The sequence below is a fragment of the Rhamphochromis longiceps genome, linkage group LG1 (assembly GCF_057381845.1).
Source record: "Rhamphochromis longiceps isolate RC_006_pf linkage group LG1, R_longiceps_female_GT1.1, whole genome shotgun sequence".
NCBI classification, from domain to species: domain Eukaryota; kingdom Metazoa; phylum Chordata; class Actinopteri; order Cichliformes; family Cichlidae; genus Rhamphochromis; species Rhamphochromis longiceps.
The window spans coordinates 28,713,209-28,736,824 of record NC_140557.1 but is presented as its reverse complement, the minus strand read 5'-3'; the positions used below and the strand labels follow the sequence as shown (position 1 = coordinate 28,736,824).

Below are 23,616 nucleotides of genomic sequence, written 5' to 3'. Positions count from 1 at the left end.
AGAATTCACTTTTTACTTAACATGTTTTATTTCATAGTAGTGGAGAAGTCCAGTGATATCTGATCAGGTCACAGTCTTACAAATTGCTCTCCGATGCATCCATCGGAGTATGAGTGTGTGTGAATGCTACTTAGAAAGCGCTTAGAACAATGTGCTTGTGTGAATGGGTGTGAATGCACAAGTTGTGTAAAGCGCTTTGAGTGCTCAGAAGAGTAGAAAAGCGACCAGTCCAGTCCATCTGCCCACCCCTATCTACCATTAGGCTGTGGTTGTGATTCCCAGTCAGATCGTACAGTCCACTATGATGGTAGATTTGCTCCATCTGTGCCTTTGTATTTCTTCAGTATTCTCACTGTTTTTGATTTCACTACAGCACACAGACACACACCATGTTCACTCACCTGAAGGGTTTACCAGTTCAGCCTCATGGCTCTTCCAGGTCCCAGCCGGTATTGTGCCTAAACACCTCAGCCTTACAATTATCTGCAGAACTCAGTACCAACTGAAAGTTCAATGGCCTGGTCATTCTTCACCTAGTCTGCACACCAGCATATTCCCTCTCCGGATGTAAGATGAGTCCATCTCCGTGAACAAACTAACACTGTGTTGCCTTTTCCGAGATTCTCAGTTCCTCTCAGCACTTTCTAAATAAACACTTGCATCTCACACACTGTTGCCTGAGTGTGCTTTCTGGGTTTAGAAAACGAGTAAACATGATATTGTCAGGGAACTCCCGAGTTCCTGAAAACATTGGTTCTATTCTAATGGCGCTCCACCAAATGCAAACTTCCACCCATGATTCAAATGGAATACCAAGTTGATGCATAAACAATAGGGATTTTTGAAACCTGGGCCAGGTATAGAACGTGTAAAGTGTAAACATCGGAAAACATGCTTATGTGCACTATGTTATTTAACAATATCTGTTAATTACTGGTCAATCTAATGGCTTTACAGGGAATGCTATTGTCGTAACTCAAAGAAAGGTGTCAGGAAGGCTCCTTGTCTGAACCATGTTACTTTTAGTGTGTGTGGCAGATGTTGGATAACACCTTTGTCAGTATGAAGCCTGTAAAACTCTCGATGACTCTGGCTCGGATCAAAGTAATCAGATTGTCAGATTATAAATGTGACCTTGAGCTTCAGCACAGTGTCCATGAGAACCCATTAGGTGATTAATGTGAGCAAGTTTGGTTAAATTCTGACCACTAGTTGTGATATTTGTGATTCTTGTGAACTACAAATGGACAGACAGTTAGATGCCTCACCACAGCTCGTTTTGCTGGATGAGCTGAAAGTGTAACACCCCTTTCAACACTTTCAAGCTCGGGACTATCAGATCTCCATGAGTTGCACTCCAGTGCTTCCAAAAGTAACATGAACAGTGGAATAATTATGGTCTTGTTTTTCTGCAATTTTCACACTTGGCAAAGACAGGTAGGTCAAGTGGGTTTTGTCCAGTGGCTGCCAAATAATGAGCTGAAAACATTAACAGAGGATTTACATCAAAGATTCCTGTGCGGCTCTCCAGCCACCTTCCTTTAACACAACCAACTGATCATAAAAACATAAAAGCAGATAAGGCAGAAAAAACATTACACAACAGTTACACAGTAATAAAGCATTGGCTGCTTTTTCACCCATCCTGTCCTTGAAAATGGTACTTCTCCATTTTCAGAAAAAATGTGCAGAAATGCATGTATGTGTATAGACAACCTCCCTCCTTCCCTCCCCCACATTTAGTCTGGTGCTGATTTTCATGATTTGGTAAACCCAAGCCACATTTTGTGGCTGAACGTGAGGATAACCCAGGATCTGTGGTTCCCACACAGTCAGGAAAGGGAGTAAATTCTAGATGTTGAAGTTAATTTACTGACTGCTGATTTGCTACTCTGTTTCAACCACACTGAGGAGTGAAGCTCAGGCAGTGTTTGTCTCCACCTAGTGACTGTTCCACGTCACATGTCACATCTGAAATTTTTGTAGTGAGCAAAATCAGAGCAAGCACAAGCACGAAAACTGCTTCTGGCTTAACTTTAATTCTGAAGAAAGCAACGCACATTTACAGTTACTGACACATTATTATAAAATGTATTAATATCATTCCCCTTAATATATAATTTTGTAAGTATTAAATGATCATGAGGTACTCATCACTTGAAGAAAAGCAAATAATTCTTGTGAAGTACATAAAAAATAAGTATGAAATAAAGTATGTAAACTACACCGTCTATCCATAGTGTTTCTTCACCACAATTGTCGTACCATAACACATGAACACAACACTGAAAAAAAAGTACATGCATAAACAGAAGTCAGCGTGCGAGTAAATACACATTTATAGTGTGACAAACCCCGCCCCTTGTACACAGAGTCCCACGTGCTGCCTTAAAAAATGTGATTTAACCAACTAGAGCATTATTGAAAAGTGTGTGTTTCTTCCCTGAGCTGGAAGTTAATTCATTAAAAATACCAATTACCCAAAAAGCTTGCACATCTGGTGAAAACTGAGAGCCCGCTCATAGTTTCGTGCTTCCTGATATGATGGCATGATAGATCTGAGCTGTCAGTGGTACGTAGCTCTTGGCATTATCATCAAGGATGTAAAGAGGGTCCTGGATACGTCCTGGATCAAATCCCATCTCCACTAATTTTACCTTCATCTGTTTGAAAGTCCCAGTTACTTCCACAGTGCTCTACACAGAAAGAAATCATCAATATTGGATCAATGATTACTCTGTTTCTTTTCAAAAATTAAAATATGCCTGGTGTTTCATCCTAAACTGAAACAGAAAATTAAATTACCTGCATCCTTATAAAGCGAGGACGTGCATATGAGGGCAGGCAGCTGACCACATGGTTGTATATTTTACGTCCGTCAAACTGGACTTCTTTCTTCAGAGTGACAGCTGCCATCCCTATCCGCCCCTCATGGCCTACATAGCAAAACAAAGGTGGTGATGATATTCTTATAGAAATCATGGTGAGCTGAAAAATACAGAGAAAGTAACAATCACCTGGCACTTGGACTCCGTAAACGTTGGCTTCTTTGAGACAATCACAGATCGTCAAGATGTCAGACACCTCGGTCGTGGCAACATTCTCACCTTTCCACCTGTGGGCTCACACAAGTTGCAACTTCATGTCTATTGCAGGGCTCTTTATACCAGAGGCGAAACTAAAATGTGCAAGTTCATCCATGTAGAAAAAAAAGTCCTGACAAGTATTGTGAACAAACCTTCTCAACAAGTAAATGTCCTATAAAACAATTACTGTACCAATTGTAAATCTGCTGTCAACACAAAACTGCTGTATTACTGTTAACGGTCGGGTTGTGTAATTAAAATAAACACAAAAAAAAGAAATCTAGTTTGAAAAGAGTGCTGTGTAAGACTCATGGGTTGTGTTTTCACAGCAAAAGGCTGATTATAAAACACGTAACCAGGATAATAAATTGTTTCGTTTCAACTTTTTTCCTTTTTAAATAAACATCATTTGCAGCATTCATATTCATATATACTGTGGGGGGAAATAATTAATCGATGCCATGCTGAATTTGTAAGTTTGCTCTATTACAAAAAAAACATCAGTCTCTAATCTTTAATGTTAGTTTGAGCTTCATGTAGAGAGACAAAATGTAAACAAAAAAGCAACAAAAAAAAAAAACACATTACATAATAGTTAGAAATTGATTTGAACATCATTGAGTGAACACACTGATTCTATCAATTCCACATACGCCTGATCTCAACTCGTTCTATGCGTGTGAGCACACTAGCCCAGAGAATCTAATTCTTCCAGTTAAACCTGTCCACCACCATGAGCAAAACCAAAGAACTGTTAAATGACATCTTGGACAAGGACATCATTCAGACCTGCACAGAGCTGGTATGGGCTACAAGACCATTAGCAAGACGCTTGGTGAGAAGGTGACAACTGCTGCTGCAATTATTCAGAAATGGAAGAAACATGAAATGATCATCTGTCGTCCTTGATTTGCAGCACCATGCAAGATTATGCCTTGTGGGATGAGGACGGTCCTGAGAAAGGTGGAGGATTAGTCCAAAACTGCACAGGAGGAGCTTCTTAATGATCTGAAGACATCTGGGAACACAGTCACACACTGCACCATAATAGACTGACATCCTACAGTGCCCGCTCAAGAAGGCACATGTACAGGACCATTTTAAGTTTTCCAGTAAACAATGACTAAATGACTAGGAGAAGGCTTGGGTGAATGTTCTGTGAGCCGATAAAACCAATATTGAACTCTTTGGCATGAACTTGACCAGTTATGTTTGACGGAAGAGAAACACTGAATCTGAGCCAAAGAACACCATCCCCACAGTCAAGCAGGGAAGGTGGATACATTATGCTTTAGGACAGTTTTGCTGCTAACTTCACCACACTGAAGGGCAAATGTACAGGGCCATGTGCCACAAAATCTAGATCTCATCATCCATGAAACATCTCACTGTAGGTTGGCAACTAGGGTTACTCCACCAAATACTAAAGCCCAATTTAGACTTTTGCAGGAAAAGTACATCGTAATTTATGACGTAATCAGAAACCCTACAAGCTGAAGACTGCAGGTGCACGCCAGGTTACATGGAAGGTTATGGCATTATGACGTAGACTACGTGCTGAAGCATAACTCAGGCATAAGGCATGCTTTGCTTGGGGATGAAATACTTATTCACTTAATGACATGAAAATCAATTTTTACCTTTTTTTTTTTCCCCTAAATAGTTGCCTGGTATTCTGGTTTCTCCATTAAAATGAAAATACCATGAAAAAATTGAGACTCTTCTATTTCTCTTTTTTTTTCTTCTTTTAAACGAGCCAACTTAACAAATTTAGCAAAGAATCAAATAATTATTTCACTCACTGTGTCTAATAAAGCCCGTTAGAATTAAGCATTTTATGCTTTTAGCAGTGGAAAGTCAGCCACCTCTTCAGGTTTCATCCATTTGTTGAAGTCTCATTTGTAATTAAATAATAAGGCTAATGCTTCAGCATGAACCTGAAAATTAGTTCTGTAAACAAAAATAATTTTCCAAATGAAATCATGGTGGGTTCAGTACCTGAATGTGTCACCTACTCGATCCTGGAAGTAAATAAAGTTATCTTTGTCGATCCTCATCAGGTCTCCCGTGTTGAAATAAAGATCGCCCTTCTTGAGAACATTGTGAAGTCTCTTCCGCTCAGTTTGTTCTTCATTCTGCGCGTAGCCAGAAAATGGGGCCAAGTTTGTAATCTTTGACACCAGCAGTCCTGGTTCACCTTTAAAAAAGAAAAGTGAAGAAGATGCACGTAACTTGCAGAGAGTTTGTGTCTGCTGGGACAGAGTCCAGGCTCCATTGCGGATGAATTAATGGATGGATGTGCCATTCGAAAGAAGAACTGCAGTTATTCTTTACCTTTGCGCGACTCAATGCAGAGGCCGTTAGCATCTCGTACTGGCTCATCTCGCTCTGTGTCATACTTAACAAGGGTATAAGGGAACAGCTTCTACAGGACGAACATGATAATATGTGTTCAATACAATATTAAACCAACATAAAAAGTACTATCTACGCACATAATATCTCTTTTTGCAATAAAGAAAATACTTTCAATAGTTCATAAAATCAAGATAATTTATAACACGTGCTAATCTGTCAGGTTTGCTTGCACACTTTTCAAAGATTAATTATTTTAATAGACAATCTGTTAAATATTTAGTAAATCTGAAAACGTTCCATACATATAACATTAAAGAATGATTGCTGTTGGGATTTTTTTTTTACCTGATGAAAAAAGTGGACTCGTCCAATAGCTCCAATTTTCCCCACGTAGTTCAAAAATCCCACATTTCCTTCAGTGGAGGCGTAAAACTCTCGAATCTGAATGTTCCCAAAGCGGTTAAGAAACTCTTTCCATATCTCTGCCCTGATGCCGTTGCCAATGGCCAGTCTTACTTTGTGGTCCTTGTCATTGTCTTTCTGTAGTTTGAAATAAGAAATAAAGAATGTGAGTCTTTTTGCAAGCACAGTAGAAATACATAGTGTCCAATTCAAGAAAACATCCAAAATACAAGAAGCTATCCATGAGCTTAGTTAATTTGTTTTTAAAGTTGCCATTTTGGATAATAATAATGGATTGGATTTCTATAGCGCTTTTCAAGGCACCCAAAGCGCTTTACAATGCCACTATTCATTCACTCTCACATTCACACATTGGTGGAGGCAGCTACGGTTGTAGCCACAGCTGCCCTGGGGCAGACTGACAGAAGCGAGGCTGCCATATCGCGCCATCAGCCCCTCTGGCCAACACCAGTAGGCTGTAGGTGAAGTGTCTTGCCCAAGGACACAACGACCAGGACAGAGAGCCCCCTGAGCCACGGTCGCCCCCCACGGGTAAGATAACAACTAGCCGAGAAATGTGTGTATCCATGGGCACTCAGCAAATCGCCATCTTTGATGATCTTTCGCCCTTAATACAAAAAGATAAATACACCATGTATGTATCAACCACAGAGCAGCACTAGTACCAGCTCACTCTAAAACAAAAGAAACTAATCAAAAACATTTTTAAGGGCTTTTAGAATAGAAATGAAGACTGCACACTTTATGAGCACACTGATGTCTTGTATTAAAAAGACATCAGACATCTAATAAGCCCTTTAATTCCTAATCTCTAAGTATGTGAGAATCCGACTCACAACAAAAAAAATTTCAGTTGGATTCAACAGTACTCGGCACTTTAAGTACTGTACATGTAATTTCTAAGAAATATCATTTGCTGAAATAAAATTGACCCTTAAATTAGATACAAGAAGATTCGGTATGCAAAGTTACTTGATATGGCCGTCTTAAGTAAAGGCCAGCATCTATTCCTAGAGGTGACCAGATAAGACAAACCACCTCATCGGGCTCGTGCAGGGTCACGCAGTAAAATGAGACTGTGCCTCATGTGATGCAACTGGATACTCTGAATGGCATACACGACTGTTTACAGTAGATCTAAATAAATACAAATACATATTGAAAATATCAGAAACACATGCAGTTAGTGGTGATATTTTAAACAACAGCTTGATTCTTGTTCTGCAGTTCAGAACCCCGCAGATACTGGCGCAGAAACCTGGAACCCGATAGTTGAGATTTAACGATTTCTATTTTGGTAAGCCAGCTGTGCTGAGCTTTGGGAATGTACAGATTTGGAAAGTTATCTCTGACTGGATAGGCCTCAGCAGCAACTTGCTGCAACTAGTTCCCAGTATTCTGCCTCTGCAGCTGTCTTGAAGAGCAAGTTTTACAGTATCTGAGAGAGACGAGGCGTGGTGCCCGTAAGCATCCCAGCCAGCGACTCCTGCGAGTTTATTTGAGCTGCAGACGCTAGAATGATTGCAAATGTGACTTTCAGCAGCAGATATTGAAGTTATTGCATCAAATATAAATGTTAAAAGCAGGTACAGTCCAGATAAATGCTGTCCAAGATAATATTACTTTAAAGGCCTTATCTATTCACGTTTCAACACCCCTGAGTACGAAGAAGTCCACCTTAAATCCCTCATAAGGTTTCAGTTAAGAAGCAGAGTTCTGCCACTTTCAGCGATCACATTATCAAAACAGTGCTGCGGAGGCTTTTCTACAACACGGGAGAAACTGGAATACAGTACTATGCAAAAGTCTCGAGCTACCCCTCATTTTTGTATAGTTTGTTTGGACGTTGGCTGCTTTTTCTACTTATTTTCAGGCCAGTCCTCATACCTGACCATTTTCTCTTTTTTTCCTTTTGTTTGTTTTTCTTTTGGTTTTTTTGTTGACATAGGAATCATTCAAGCATAAAAGGACACCTAGCACGAGGGATGAAGCAGTATCATCTCTACACAGAGTAGACAAAACAACCTAACTAATAACTTCTAACTTTAGGTACTTTGTTACTCGCAGTCTGTCAAAAAAAACAAACAAAAACAAAACACAGTTTGTTCCCATTTATTTAGTTGAACCAAAACGGGATTCCCAAAGAGCTATTAGCTAAAATCTTGGCATATCTGAGGATGGTGTGCAGTGTGTTCTTAAAAAAAAAAATCTGAGGGAACTGGACAAATGAAGGTCAACAGAACTATCTGAAAATGATGCCCATGAGAAACAAGAAAGAAAATCCACCAAAAAAACCTAACATGGGACCTACCTGTCAAAAGTTTGGACACGCCTTCTCATTTAATGTTTTTTCTTTATTTTTACTACTTTCTACATTGTAGCTACTTAATGAGGACATCAAATATATGAAGGAAGATATATGGAATTATATAGCAAAGAAATAATTGATACATAACTCTAAATATGTCTTATATTTTAGATTCCCTCTGCTTTGATGACAGCAGTGCAAACCCTTTGGCCTCCTCTCAATAAGCTTCATGATGTAGTCACCTGAAATGGTTTTCACTTCACAGGTGATTTGTGGAATTTCTTGCCTTCTTAATGGACCATCAGTTGTGTTCTGCAGAAGTCAGGTTAGTACACAGCTGACAGCCCCATTTGACAACTGTTAGAATTCATATTATGGCAAGAACCAATCAGCAAAGTAAAGAGATACGACTGTCCATCAATACTTTGTAGAATTGAAGGTCAGTCAGTTTGGAAAATTGCTAAAACTCTGAATGTGCCCCCAAGTGCAGTCGCAAAAGCCATCAAGCACTATGATGAAACTGGCTCACATGAGGACCGCCCCAGGAAATGAAGACCAAGAGTCACCTCTGCTGCTGAAGATAAAATCATTAGAGTCACCAGACTCAGAAATTGCAAGTTAACAGCACCTCATCTCTACATCAACTGTTCAGAGGAGACTGTGCGAATCAGGCCTTTATGGTCAAATAGCTGCTAAGAAACCATTACTAAGGAAAAGAAACAAGCAGAAGAGATTTGTTTGGGCCAAGAAACACAAGTAATGGACATTAGACCAGTGGAAATCTGTGCTTTGGTCTGATGAGTCCAAATTTGAGATCTTTGGTTCCACCTGCCGTGTCTTTGTGCAACACAGAAAAGGTGAACGGATGGTGTCTACATGTATGGTTTCCACCGTGGAGCATGGACGAGGAGGTGTGATGGTGTGGGGGTGCTTTGCTGGTGACACTGAAGTTGAAGGCACACTGAACCAGCATGGCTACCACAGCATCCTGCAGCAACATGCCATCTCATCTGGTTTGTGTTTAGTTGGACCATCGTTTATTTTGACCATCGTTTATTTTGACCATCGTTTATTTTCAACAGAACAATGACCCCAAACACACCTTCAGGCTCTGTAAGGGCTATTTGACCAAGAAGGAGAGTGATGGAGTGCTGCACCAGATGGTCTGGCCTCCAGTCACGGAGATGGTTTGGAATGAGACAACATGGACCGCAGAGTGAAATGCAAAAGGGCCAACAAGAGCGTCTCTGGGAACTCCTTGACTTTTCATTTCAGGTGACTACCTCATGAAGCTCATCGAGAGAATGACAAAAGTGTGCAAAGCAGTAATCAAAGCAAAGGGTGGCTATTTTGAAGAATCTAAAATATAAAACATGTTCTGAGTTATTTCACTTTTTTTTGTTTACTACATAATTCCAGATGTTTTCATTGATCGTTTTGATGCCTTCAGTGACAATCTACAATGTAAATAGTCATGAAAATAAAGAAAAAACATTACATGAAAAGGTGTGTCCAAACTTTTGACTGGTAGTGTACATCTGACCTTTCAGTTGATCCATCTACTGTTTAATGAAGCCTGACCAGGGCAGGGATAGCTCAGGGCAGGGATAGCTCAGTAGGTAGAGTGGTAGCCCCATGATCGGAAGGTCGGGGGTTCGACTCCACTGAACGGCTACCCTGAGGTACCCCTGAGCAAGGTACCGTCCCTACACACTGCTCCCCGGGCGCTGCACTGGCGGCTGCCCACTGCTTCACTGGGTGAATGGGTTAAATGCAGAGGAACTATTTCCCTATGGGGACTAACACGCACACTTTACACTTTACACTTTTGACCAGAAAGGTCTCAGAGTAAAGGTGCCTGTCAAGAAGCCATTCTTAAGGAAGGTCAAAAGGGGGAAAATTACAAAAGAATTAGACTGAAAATCAGTGGTGACAAGTCTTAATGGAGTGATGAATCCAAATTTTATATTTTTGGTTCAAATCTGTGTGGAGAGGTACACCTATTCATCCATCCATCCATCTTCATCCGCTTTATCCGGGGCCGGGTCGCGGTGGCAGCAGCCTAAGCAAAGAGGCCCAGACCTCCCGCTCCCCAGCCACCTCCTCCAGCTTATCCGGGGGAACACCAAGGCGTTCCCAGGCCAGCCGAGAGATATAATCTCTCCAGCGTGTCCTGGGTCTGCCCCAGGGCCTCCTCCCGGTGGGACATGCCTGGAAAACCTCACCCAGGAGGCGCCCAGGGGGCATCCTTGTCAGATGCCCGAACCACCTCAGCTGGCTCCTTTCGATGTGGAGCAGCAGCTGCTCTACTCTGAGCCCCTCCCGGATGGCCGAACTTCTCACCCTATCTCTAAGGGAGAGGCCAGCCACCCTTCGGAGGAAGCTCATTTCTGCCGCTTGTATCCGCGATCTCGTTCTTTCGGTCACTACCCACAGCTCGTGGCCATAGGTGAGGGTAGGGACGTAGATCGACCGGTAAATTGAGAGCTTCGCTTTTACACTCAGCTCCCTCTTCACCACGACGGACCGGAGCAGCGTCTGCATTACTGCAGTTGCAGCCCCAATCCGTCTGTCGATCTCCGGCTCCCTTCTCCCATCACTCGCGAACAAGACCCCAAGATACTCCTCCACTTGGGGCAGGAACTCATCCCCGACCCGGAGTGGGCACTCCACCCTTTTCCAGCTGAGAACCATGGCCTCAGATTTGGAGGTGCTGATCCTCATTCCCGCTGCTTCACACTCGGCTGCGAACCCTTCCAGTGCGAGCTGGAGGCCCTCACCCGATGAAGCCAACAGAAAATCATCACCGCAAAAATCAGAAATACACCTATTCAGCAGCACCTAATCATTTTGGTGGCTTGAGACTTTTGCACAGGAAGAAAACAAAAACGATCACAAGGACTCTGTCTGTGTCCTAGTTACACAATACTGTAAGTCTTCAAAATGCTTTGACTGCAAACGCACGGTTACATTCTAACTGTTACAAGTGGGCGCCTATTAGAATCATTTTACCTTTGGTGCACAACAGAGGTAACGCATCACCTCTCCAATGTACTGGATAACAGTCACGTTGTGTTTCCTGCAGTCATCCCAGAACTGAGAGGCAGAAAACTTCCTCTTCAGAATTATAGTTGATCCTTCAAGACAGAAATTTACATTATTACACTTGAATAAATAAATGCATGCATGCAAATTCATCTAGAAATGAGAGGCAATTAAGTCATTATGGAAATAGTGACTCCATCTAATCCAATAGGATTAAATTCAGTGCCGCATAACTGCGTGTGCTAAATAACAAAACAGTGACTGCCCGGGGCAGTGCTGAATCTTTACTAATAAGTGTGCAACGTGGCTGCTTAGTCAAACATATAAGAGCTTTGTGAACTTTAGCCTATTTAGGAAAAAAAGCTGTTTCATAGGATCTGTTCAGATTACAGGTTCACAGTGACAAAAGACTCTTTCACTTGGATTCTACCAGGGTAACAAGAAAGAGAGATGGCGCAGGGAGATCACTTCTATTTCAGTAGAAATTAGTTCACTTATACTTTTATATATATATATTTTTTTGCTGTGTACTCTCAGCTCACGTGAGGAGCTTTCATGGATCTGCATGATCTTCAGGGAGCGCAGTCAGTGTCTACTTGTGGTTCAAGAGAAATCAACTGCTTGTGATGATGCATTTGTTTTAGCTAATCCATTTGGGATTTGGGTGGTTTATTTAGCTTTACAGCACAAGTAAGAGAATGTTCTTAATCACTTAATCCATGGATTAAAACTATAAAATCATCAGACATGGAGACAAAGATTCTACTGTGTGTCAGTACTTTATGGCAGCAATGTGAACCTGAATCTGACGAAAAACTGTCCATTACATTTATGCACTAAGTTTGTGTGAAGGCCTACTCTAATTATAGATGAATCCAATCATTTTTGTACAATAAAACCAGGTTTTGCTTCATTTTTCTTGATTTTAACATACAAAATGCCTTACCTGCAACCAGTTTTCTTGCAAACCAATCTGGATTGTTGGACTTGTTTGCATTAAAAACCAGAGGTGTGGACTCGAGTCACATGACTTGGACTCGAGTCAGACTCGAGTCATTAATTTTATGACTTTAGACTTGACTTGAAAAAATGTTCTAAGACTTGTGACTTGACTTGGACTTTTACACCAATGACTTGGGACTTGAATTGGACTTGAACCGGTTTACTTGAAAAGACTTGATATTTTACCCCAAATATAAAATTTAACATGCATATTATATGGAGATTGAAAATGTGACGTCATTCACGGGTAGAACCGCAAAGGATTCTGGGAACTCGTGGCAAGCGGTACTAGCGCACGCAGGCTTTCAATTAAAATCAGTCACACAGCGATAAAAGGAAACACAAAAATGTCAAGAAGCCGTTGTATTATTAACTGCAATAGCCGGTCGCATGACAGCCACGGGAAGCCGACGGGTAAAGAGATCGGTTGTTATCGGATTACGTCGTTGAAGAGAAATTGTTCGAGCCATGTTTCCGAAGTAACAAAGAGGCGACTGGATTGCAGCCATTCAAAGATCAAATATAACGTCCTAGAACACTCCAGCTCACAGGTTAGTCTGCTCCAAGCATTTACACAAAGGTCAGTCTGCTGTTGTAGTTAATACGTCATTTTCATAACATAATTGGTGATATAGGTTACAAGCAAGTCTGGCGCTGAACAGAAATTGTCGCGCTATGCTCCTTTATTTATTGTGCATAAATAGTGAATTGTCCTGACACAATATTGCGTTTCGCTTATGTTATTATGGTACACTGACAAAAACACATACTTTTATTCACAGGATAAAACAGATTTTTTGTATCACTAATTGCCCAGTACGATTACAGCATACAATATTATTGTCACTGCTACATTTCTGTAACGCGTACCAGAAATTATTTCCACTACTAATTAATTACCGTTGAGCTCAAAGGTTATATTAATAAACGGTTAACGAATGTGTATTTATGAAGACGATTTGTGAGACTGGTAAACTTATGATATGTACGATGGTCTTTCGTTCTACACGGTGCATTTCAAGGTCCTGCACCCATCCGTCGGTAAACTGTACCTGGGCTTGTTGCAGTGACCGGAAGTTACTAAACTTCATGAGTGTATGCACTCACTCCAAGAACCGTATAATTATAAATATGCATATAAATATGCTAAGATGAGATAGCTGACTTCATCTAACTAGCAAATGTTTTCCAGGCTACGTTGGTGATACAGTTTTTTTTAATGTGTATGATATTTTTGTCATGCGATTTTAAAGCTGGTCCTACAACCGCATCCAAGAATAACATGCAGCTTATCTCAGAACTGTCGGTGAAAATTATTCTTGGAGCTAAGTTTAATTGAGCTGCATTTTAAAGAGGTGCAATTTCACAATTTGTGTATATTTTCTAAGTTCACTATTTTGTCATGTGTTGAGAAAAACACAGATTTTAAAATTACATGGTCTAATATTTACATTTAGCATATAACTGCAACATTATTTTTTCGTTTGTTTTTTTTAAAGACTCGAAAGGACTTGAAATTCAAAGTTTCAGACTTGTGACTTGACTCGGACTTTTACACCAGTGACTTGAGACTCGACTCTGACTTGCCTGACATTACTTGAGACTTGACTTGAGACTTGAGGATAAAGACTTGAGACTTACTTGAGACTTGCAAAACAATGACTTGGTCCCACCTCTGTTAAAAACTACTGGCTTACATCTGGAGCCCAAATGCAGTCCACTTCATGGACTCACGGTCGTACAGGGGTGCAGCCCTTAGTGAAGATTCAATTTCTCTTGCTGTGCTCCAGTTTGAATTTGAATGCACAACAGCTTTTTTACTATATCTTTCTTCCCCTGACAGCATAGGAATTTCCTGAGGTCAATAATAGAAGTGACGTTGACCTCTGTACATAGCAGATGTCTCTGTTGTTTGACAAACTCTGAAATGTATGTAACTAAACAGCGCTTGTTATCTCAGTAGAGGATGAACCCAGCTCTCACAAAGTCTTATTTTTAACTTTAACTCACAGCTACTGCTCAGTCACCTCACCTGTCTCAATCGTGCCAATGAACCCAACAACAAATCCAGCTGTGTGATACAGAGGAAGGTTGAGATAGAAGACATCACTAGATACCACCCCGTTTGATGACAACACAGCCAGAGCTGTTAAGATGCGGTTCTGGTTGACCACAGCTGCCTTAGGAAGACCTACAGAAACACAACAAGCCGCAAAATTCTGAAACTGAACGACACTTTTAATGGGATCAACAGGACAAAGTCCTGCCACGTACCTGTGGTTCCAGAAGTGTAAATATAAACTGCAGGACTTTTGAATGTGATGTGTGACCTGAAGGATCGAGGGATGGGGTCATCCGATGCCTTCTCGACTTCATCAGAGAAGCTCTGGATTCCAGGCGTGTCACTGTTTTTGGACATCAGGAGGACAGTGACACCCTGCTCTATCAGGGAGGGCAGCACGTCTTCCACGGCCTCCTTTAGTTCTGGAAAGGCACATAAAGCACATTCATAAGGCAAAGCAGGACAAGCAAAGCAGTGTCGTGCAATAATGCAAACTTTGGTATCGATCTGATTCCAAGCAAACACAGGGCCAGTAATCCTGATACCAATACTGATATCAACTTTTAATTTAGCAAATTTTGAACAAATTTCAATGGTTCTAATTTTCACAATAATAAGTTAACACAACAAAACAGACCTTTCAGCTTTCCACGTGTTTTGAAACTGGGGTTTTTTTTAGCCCTGGACTGTAAACATGCCTGTCTCTAAAGCATTTCAAGTCAGCTTCTGTTTAAAAGTGCTGTAGGTTACAAATAAAATAGCCAGGTTTTCCAGCACATTTGATGTATATTTTTCTTCATTTCACATAATTCAGGGCTGAAGTGGATAGAAACAAAGCATCAATCCTATTGCACTAGTATCGATCAGAGACCAATATCAGCGTTGGTATCAGTAGGGGAGACCGGGGATAGTTGTAACGTGGGTCAGTTGTAACACTTTTAATTTCTCCAATCAGGGCTAAGTTTCAAATCATGTGATTCACTCGGTACATGCGCAATTCAGTTCTTCCATCACTGGTGAAAAATCAGCACCCTTCGACAAACACAGACAATTTTAGAAGAAAAAAACTAATTTGTATGCCAAAAAGTAAGTTTTTTGACTTTATTTCATTTTCTAATAGCACTAACTGCTTTGCAGTTAAACTCATCAAACTTAAATTATGTTATTTGTATGTCTATGGGGATATATTCTGTGCATGTCTTTAGTGCTAATGTTTTAGGTGTTAGCTGTAATGCGAACTAGATCGTGGCTATAGGAGTCTGGGTCAGTTGTAACAGCAACAGCCTGGGTTAGTTGTAACAACCACGCAAATGTTACAACTTACCCCACTATTACTTTAACTCATATTTTTTTGTTTTCTTTGAATTACAGTATGCCTAGGTCATGGAAAAGACAGACTGACCGAGGGGTGCCACTCAGTATTTTGGAGAGAGCATCAAATGATGTTAGAAATCAGGGAAAGTCCACCAGATCTGTGGCAAAATTGTATGGCATTTGCCATGTCACTTTGCACCGATTTTGTAAAGAGAGGAAGAAGCTGGAAGAGCAGGGATCAATGGAACTCCCACCTGTAGGATACCATAGTGGAAAGAAGGTCTTCACTGATAAACAAGAGAAGGAATTAACAGAATACCTGATGAGAGCTGCAGATGCATTTTATGGACTATGTCCACGTGAGGTAAGCAGATAGGAAGCAATAAAGGATAAGACAAGGGAAAGTTAGAAATTTGTAATGGTAGCAATTTAAAATATAGTATATCAGAAATACTAACATATTTCGTGATTAAAATTACAGGTAAAAGAACTGGCATATCAGCTTGCAGTGAAACATGGATGCAAATATCCAAAGTCATGGGACAAATTCTCAAGGGCTGGACCAGACTAGTTCTCAGCCTACATGAAACGAAACCCAACTTTGTCCATTAGAAGTGCTGAGGCTACAAGTCTGGCACGGGCCACCAGTTTTAATCAACACAATGTAGCAATGTTTTTCCAAAAATTTGATGAAGTGCTAAAGAGACACACCTTAACAGCAAATGACATATGGAATATTGATGAGACTGGCATAACAACTGTGCAAACCCCGGACAGAGTGATTGCAAAACGTGGCACTAAACAAGTTGGTGCAATGACATCGGCAGAGAGAGGTTCACTGGTCACCCTTGCATGTGCAGTTAATGCCATTGGCAACACAATTCCTCCAATGTTTGTGTTCCCACGCATACGTTATACAGACCACTTTGTCAGAGATGGGCCAGTAGGAAGTATTGGCAGTGGAAATAAGTCAGGATGGATGCAAGAAACAGAGTTCCTCATCTTTTTAAAGCACTTTGCAGACCACACCAAGGTCAGCAATGAAAAAAAAGTGATTCTTCTCATGGATAACCACAGTTCACACCTGTCAATTGCAGCCATTGACTTCTGCAAGAGCAATGGAATTGTGATGCTCACATTTCCCCCTCACTGCAGTCACAAACTCCAACCACTTGACAGGAGTGTTTATGGCCCACTGAAAAAGATGGTGAACAGTGCAAGTGATTCCTGGATGAGAATGAATCCAGGAAAGACCATGACAATATATGAAATACCAGGTCTTATCAGGACGGCACTTCCAGCAGCAGCTACACCAAAGAATATACAGGCTGGATTCCAGTGCTGTGGAATTTGGCCATACAATCCAAACATATTTGAAGACAGTGACTTTGCTCCATCACAGGTCACAGATCGTCCTTCTCCAGCAGTCCATATGGACATTTCTCCAGCTGACCAACAGTCTGCTCCTATTGCTGCTCATCTCACCAGTCCTACAGCTGACGACATGACCACTCCTCCAGATGCTCACATCTCCAGTCTCCCAACTGACCTCCAAGCTGCTCCCTCATCAGGCTGTGATGAAAACCCACAGACCTCCTTGGGCTTTAACCCAGAAGATGTGCGACCCTTACCAAAAGCTGGACCTAGAAAAACCCCTTCAACGGGAAGAAAAAGGAAACAAACAGCAATACTCACTGATACACCAGTTAAGATGGCCCTTGAGGCAGAACAGAGAAGCAGGAAAATAAGTTTTCCAAAGAAGAGGCTGTGCCAGAAAAAAGGCAAATCCACTCCCACAAACCTAAAACAATCCAAGCTTTCCACATCACGAAAGAAAAATCAGAAAATGAAAAACACTGAACAGGACAACACAGATTCCTCAGATGCTGATGAGAATTTCTGTATTGTGTGCATGGAAAACTTCAATAACTCAAAGCCAGAAGAAGCTTGGGTTAAGTGCCTGACCTGTGCACTGTGGGCGCATGAGGCCTGCACTCCAGGACAGCCATACATCTGTCACCACTGTGATTCTGATGGTGATTAAAAACTTGACAGAAACACATACAGTTCATTTGATGAAGCTGGTGCACAGCTACATTTTTTCAGGTTAATTATTATGTTCAAATGTGGCAAGAGTTGTCGGTTATAATCCCCACCGAACCAATGAAGACTCAATGAAGGCCAACCAAAAGTATTGAAAAATTCAGTTGGTGAAAAGTTTTTGTTACAGTATGTTCAAAATCTATATTTCTGCACTCTGTCACACACTCCTACACACACTCACAAACACACAAATAGCTACATAAATGTTTATAAGTGCATTCAGGTGTTGAATAAAATAGATTACATCTTAAGATTTTGTCAGTACCCTTATTTCATTGTGTTACATCTCACCCCGGGGTATGTTACAACTAACCCAGACTATGGGGTTAATTGTAACATTTCACTCTTTGTGTTTGAGAGCATACCATGCAATGGGTAATTGTGCTGCAGAGAAAATAGCTGCACTATTTAATAGCAGAGACATGTAAATACTTTGCATTAAATTTTGAATCCACTACCTTAAAAGAGCTCCAAGCTACAGACAGAAATGTCAAAAATGTTACAACTATCCCCGGTCTCCCCTACTATTAATATATGAATTGATCTCACCTCTACTGCAAAGCCTTGTTGGAGGCAAGGAAAACCAAGCCAACTCCACAAGTTCAAAGTTACAGCTAGGTTTAATCAAAATCTGTACTGAATACCTAATTATGTGGATCAAAAGATAAAAGGTTGGTTTACACTATTTGAGCTTCTGAAAAAGCAGAAATAAAAAAAACAACAACAACAAAAACAGCTTTGAAGCAAGCACATGGAGGCATACCTGCGGCTGCTATCAACACTTTAGCCTTGCAGCAATTAAAGCAGTGCAACAAAGACTTGGTGCGGATGTTATGATTGAGGAGAGCTACAGGGGAGCCCAGTTTAGCCAAAGCCAGCCAGGTAAACAAGAAGGTGGGTTCGTTCCCCATAAAAAGCGCGACGGTGTCGCCACCTTTATACCCAGCGTGAGACTGTAGCGCGTTTGCAATTTTGTTACTCCTCTTATCTGTGCAAGCGTATGTGTAGCTTTCATTTTCAAACACTATGAACGTGTTGTCAGGATGCGCCTCGGTCTGCTCCAAAAAACGGTCCAAAACAAAGAAGAGAGGTCTCCTTCTGCGCCTCGCTACAAACTTTACCAAAATACGCACTAGATCCCCGAAATACACGATGTCCATCCAGACATAGGGGGAAAAGGTTTTGAGTGCAAACGGTATGATGAGCAGACTTGCTAAAATGATTGAAATATAGATTTCCATCGTGACCTCTCTCTCTCTTTTTAAAGCTTGGACAGAAAAATGTGAAGCCCTGCTGCAAAATGGGGAGTGTTGCAGATGAGGGTTTTGCTGAGTGGGGCGGAGCGTTTGTTTCAAAGAATGCGAAGATTCATAAGAAAAACAAGTACTTGGAATCACGTCAGTGAGAGCGGCAGCAGCAGCTACTGTAAGAGACGCCAATGAAACGCGCGAAGTAGGACGTGCTCTCTAGATTGTAACTGACAGCAACTTTTGGAGAATAACAAAGTCTTATGGGCGTTTCTAACGAGGCATGTGAGGGGTGAAGTGGGTACGTGCTACACAACATAACATCTTGTTTGAGCGGATGGTGTTCACTGGGTAGATGTCAAGTTTAAGGTTTGTATCCTGACTGAAGCTTCATCATTAGTCAAGGAGTCAAATAAAGTTATACCACTTGTTTATATAGCCTTCAGTTTGGTGGTTAAACTCGAGTTATCAATGAAGGCTTAAGCGCCATCCATGGAGTCACATGATGAATGTACGCCCACCAGCAAATATCTAATCAGCCAATCACGTGGCTGCAATTCAGTGCATTTAGGCATATAGACAGCTGAAGTTCAAGCTCAGAATCAGCATAGTGAAGAAAAGTAATGTGTCATGATTGTTGGTGTCAAATAGGCTGATCTGAGTATTTCAGAAGTTGCCGATTTACTGAGATTTCCCCATGCAACTCTCTATAGGGTTTACACCAATAGTTCAAAAAGATGAACTACATAATGAGTTCTCTGGCCCAAAATACCTTACCCTTGTCAAAGGTCAGACAAAACTTTCCAGACTGCTTCATGCTGATCGTAAGGCAACAGGAAATCAAACAAACTCTTATTACAACCAAAGTACGCAGAATAATACATCTGAATGCACAACACATTGAATCTTGAAGCAGATGGGTTACAGCAGCAGAAGTCAGCAGAGACTGGAGTGATGTTCCCTGGTCCGATGAGTGCTGCTGCAGTCAATCTGTAGGATCAGAATTTAGATTAAATGAAATAAAAGCATGGATCTTGCCTGTATCAACAGTTCAGGCTGGTGGTGTTATGGTATGGGATATGTATCATGGATGTGTAGCTGACAAATCTGCAGCAACTATGTCACGCTATCATGTCAACATGGATGAGGATATCTCAGGAATGTTTCCAGCACCTTCGTTTATGTCACGAAGAATTAAGTTAGTTCTGAAGGCAAAAAAGGGGGTTCAGCCTTTTACTATCAAAATGGACCTAATAAAGTGGCCAGTGAGTATATGAGTGACACAATCCTTGTTCTGCTCACAGAATATTGGGTCATTCCATCTCAAATCAACACAGGACTTCTCCTTCGCCATCTCTGATTCATGGCAATGTTTGAACATTTATATGTCATGAAAAACCAGCTTTTATGCTGGATTGAGCATAAAAGCTGCACCAAAACACAAAGTATCTGTTTCTCCCCGTATATGGTCTAAACCAAAAACTCAAAATTCTGAAATTTCCAGGTGGTACTCCTAACTGAAAAAAAAATTGTAATTTTTGTAAATACATGCATTAATTTCCCAACAATCCTCCATACTTCAGAAACAATACAAGTATAAATTACTCCTGTATTTGGTTGAACTTCCAGTCCAGGTGACTACGTCCTTTTTTATTACAGCCTGTGACAGGAACACTCATTTACTGCTCATTGCTAAAAGAAAAACGTTTGGGGAACGACTAGTCTAGTCTTTTATAGTTGCTGTATTATTATAAAATTAGGTATATTGCTTATCTGAATCTTTATCTTATGTGACCTGATATTTGATACTTTGTTAATCTTTGCCTCTGGTCCTGTGGCCAACATGCTGCATGCTAATGGTTGCATATTCATACAAAAATACTCACACACATGCACATAAAGTTTAAACACTCAGCTCTCTGTCGGTCTGTGTTGTAACTGTTGTGGATTTTTCTTTATTTAGTCTGAACATTTTTGCAAACTGTTGTAAAATTCCTGCAGGTGGCGCTCTTTTCTTTTTTGGCATTCAAATTTCATTCATTGTCATCAGTCTGCTGCTGCTGAAGCTTTCACTTTCCAGCATCTTGTTTAAGATAGAAAAATATAAAAGAGAACTGGGTAGGGAATAACTCTACTTTCCCCCTAACTTCATAAACATCATAAACATTGAAATCACAACTGAATATTAAATAATGTTCACACTCTTATGCTGCTGGTTACTCTTATTTGGCTCCATTGTGCAGATTTGTGAACATGTAAAAGATGAGTAAAGATTTTAAGGGAAATGTTTTCATGCCAAAGAAGATGTTAAAAAATATTTTTAATAACTTATATGACATTTATTTATTTCATTGGCATCTTTAACGCAACTAAACCAAAGTCCTGTTCTGAAGTTTGTCGAGGTGGGGTGTTTACTGGAGGAGTTCAAAGATACAGACAGTGTGTCTGCTTGTGCTGATGATCAAAAGGTACAGTGGAACAGTATGTACAATAGCAATCAATGATGGGATTATGTGTACATGAAGGTACCAAGGTCAGACAGACATCTGACAACCACAAAGGGGTAATGAGGTCAGGGAAAAAGAAAAAGAAATACTTGATTGGTATGTATTACGCTAGTGTGCGGGCTGGTCTGTCCAAAGGTACAAAAGCCTTCTAAAGATAACCGGCATGCTTTAAAAAGACCATACTGAGGTTCCTGAGTTTGTACGTGCTAGACTACCTCTCCTTTACCATAAGGCAGACTTCAGGGACTCGCTGTACTTTGTACACCAGCTGTGTATTTATCTGCTTCGTTCAGTGCTTTCCCTCACCTTTTTGATAATGAATGCATGAATGGAGCCTGACATGCCAATGCATTTCTAATACCTTGTCACAAAATTGTCTGTGACTTTTTTAGACTGGTAGATGATGCTGTCTCAAAGGGATAGAGGGGATTGGGGTGGGTATCTGAAGGCATCATCTTAGCATATCCTTTGGGCATCAGCCAGAGATTTTCATTTTTTTTTAGAGAGCGAGGTAATATCCGGGGTCACTGAGGTCTCCAGGTTGTGAAACTCGTGTGAGCACAGTCCAGGGAAGCATGTGGTGACCCAGCCAACCTCTTTGATTATGCCATCTCCTGTTTTCACACTTTTAGGAGCTTTGTGAATGACTGATTGATACTGATCTCAACAGGCATCTTGCAATTTTATTGCTTTTATAGACAGGAGTGTACGTGCGTTTGCGTCACGATCCTGGGTCTTTTGACCCAGCGTTTTGAGTTTTAGTTTATGTTTAAGCCCTTCAGGTTTTCTAAGTTCATTTTTTATCACGCCTAGGTTGTTCTAGTTCTTTGTTATTAGATTCCCCTTGTGTCTTCCACCCCTGTTAAGTCTCCCTTGCCCTTCGTGTGTTTCATGTCTCTGTCTTACGTTGTCAAGTTCAGGTTGTCATGTCTGCGTCTTATGTTTCCTGTTTTATTTTGAAGAGGTCTTGTGTTCCTTTGTTCATCGTGTCTAATGTTACTCTTCCACTGGGACGTCGTTATGTTCATGTGTGTCAGCTGTTTACCCCATGTGTTCCCACTTCTCTCATTAGCCTCCTGTGTGTATTTAGTCTGTGCGTTCTCATTCAGTCTTTGTCGGATCGTCTGTGTTGTTCTCATGCCAAGTCCTGCGTTCAGGTTTTCATATATATGCGCTCATTATCATTGCCATGTTTAGAGTTTTGTTTTTCTGTTTGCCAGGGTTTTTCATAGTTCGTGCTTCCTTTCTAGTTTACCCAGTTTAGGTTATTGCTTAGTTTGCATTGTTTTTGCCCTTTTATTTTGTACTGTTCTGTCTGCCTTAATAAACAGCTCATCATCAGTTAAGTTTGAGTTTTAGAATGTCTGCACCTGGGTCCACTATTCACACTCCACGCAGTTAGAGTCCGAACCGCAAAAGAAGCGCGTGTTCTCGGAAAAGTTGCAGGGGGTAAGCTGGCTTCAAACAAATGATGTGGTGCAGAATATGCCTTGAAAATCCCACTCTAGCGGACAAAAACAGTGCCTTTTATATGTACGCAAACGCGCGTTGCAACTTATCTGGTGCGCGTCTTTTATTTGGACAGCGAATGCGCACCTACGGCCCACTTATGTGCACCCCTGTTTATAGAGCATGCGCGACAAACTTAATCCTCTTAGCCGCTAAGAGTAGGACTGCTCTCAAGAGCTGGCAACAACGTACTAGTTTCACTTTGGTTAATTTAAAACGCTTTTCACTATTCGTGCCTTTATTTTGTAATTGGAACAATAAGCGGGGTTAAAAGATCTTTAAAAGGAGAATCATTTTAACCCTCGTTTAATAGCTGAATAAAATCTTAAATCAGTGGTGGGCTGCTTGCTTTATTTGTTTTTTGAGGCATTGTGTGCCGAAGCAAAGAAGATGCACCCCACTGCACTGCAGTACCAAAAATCGTTTTCATTTCTTTTTTAAAATCATAATAATGCTCACACATGAGAATCTATATTTTTACAGATAACAAGTTTGCATCATGCACAAACCCGCTACAAGCCTGTAGTCAAAATAGCGCTTTTCAGATGTTCGCGGAAACTTTTAACGGCGCTGGTCCACCTGATAAGAATGTGCTGGCGTAAGGGATTGTGTTTCAGAAACGCGTTTTTCCTCAAGTCACGTTGCCCCACAA

General features: G+C 40.9%; 1 protein-coding gene across 1 annotated transcript; it reads right to left on the bottom strand.

Moving 5' to 3' along the window:
• Nucleotides 1-2,030: 2,030 nt before the first annotated feature.
• LOC146678913 (long-chain fatty acid transport protein 2-like) lies at nucleotides 2,031-19,140 on the bottom strand. The gene is made up of 10 exons (XM_085404813.1): nucleotides 18,465-19,140; nucleotides 14,497-14,706; nucleotides 14,255-14,413; nucleotides 11,188-11,312; nucleotides 5,790-5,984; nucleotides 5,421-5,511; nucleotides 5,085-5,283; nucleotides 3,018-3,115; nucleotides 2,806-2,936; nucleotides 2,031-2,696 (listed from the first exon to the last, which is right to left on the bottom strand). The coding sequence occupies exons 1-10, from the start codon at nucleotides 18,940-18,942 to the stop codon at nucleotides 2,520-2,522; spliced, it is 1,863 nt and encodes a 620-aa protein (XP_085260939.1). The 5' UTR covers nucleotides 18,943-19,140; the 3' UTR covers nucleotides 2,031-2,519.
• Nucleotides 19,141-23,616: the final 4,476 nt, after the last annotated feature.

Excerpts from the sequence above, each read along its gene's own strand:
- LOC146678913 (XM_085404813.1), bottom strand. The coding sequence starts at position 18,942 with ATGGAAATCTATATTTCAATCATTTTAGCAAGTCTGCTCATCATACCG. Across the intron at positions 14,707-18,464 it reads AGTGTTGATAGCAGCCGCAG|AACTAAAGGAGGCCGTGGAA; the intron begins GTATGCCTCCAT and ends GTGCCTTTCCAG. Across the intron at positions 5,512-5,789 it reads GAGTCCACTTTTTTCATCAG|AAGCTGTTCCCTTATACCCT; the intron begins GTAAAAAAAAAA and ends TTCGTCCTGTAG.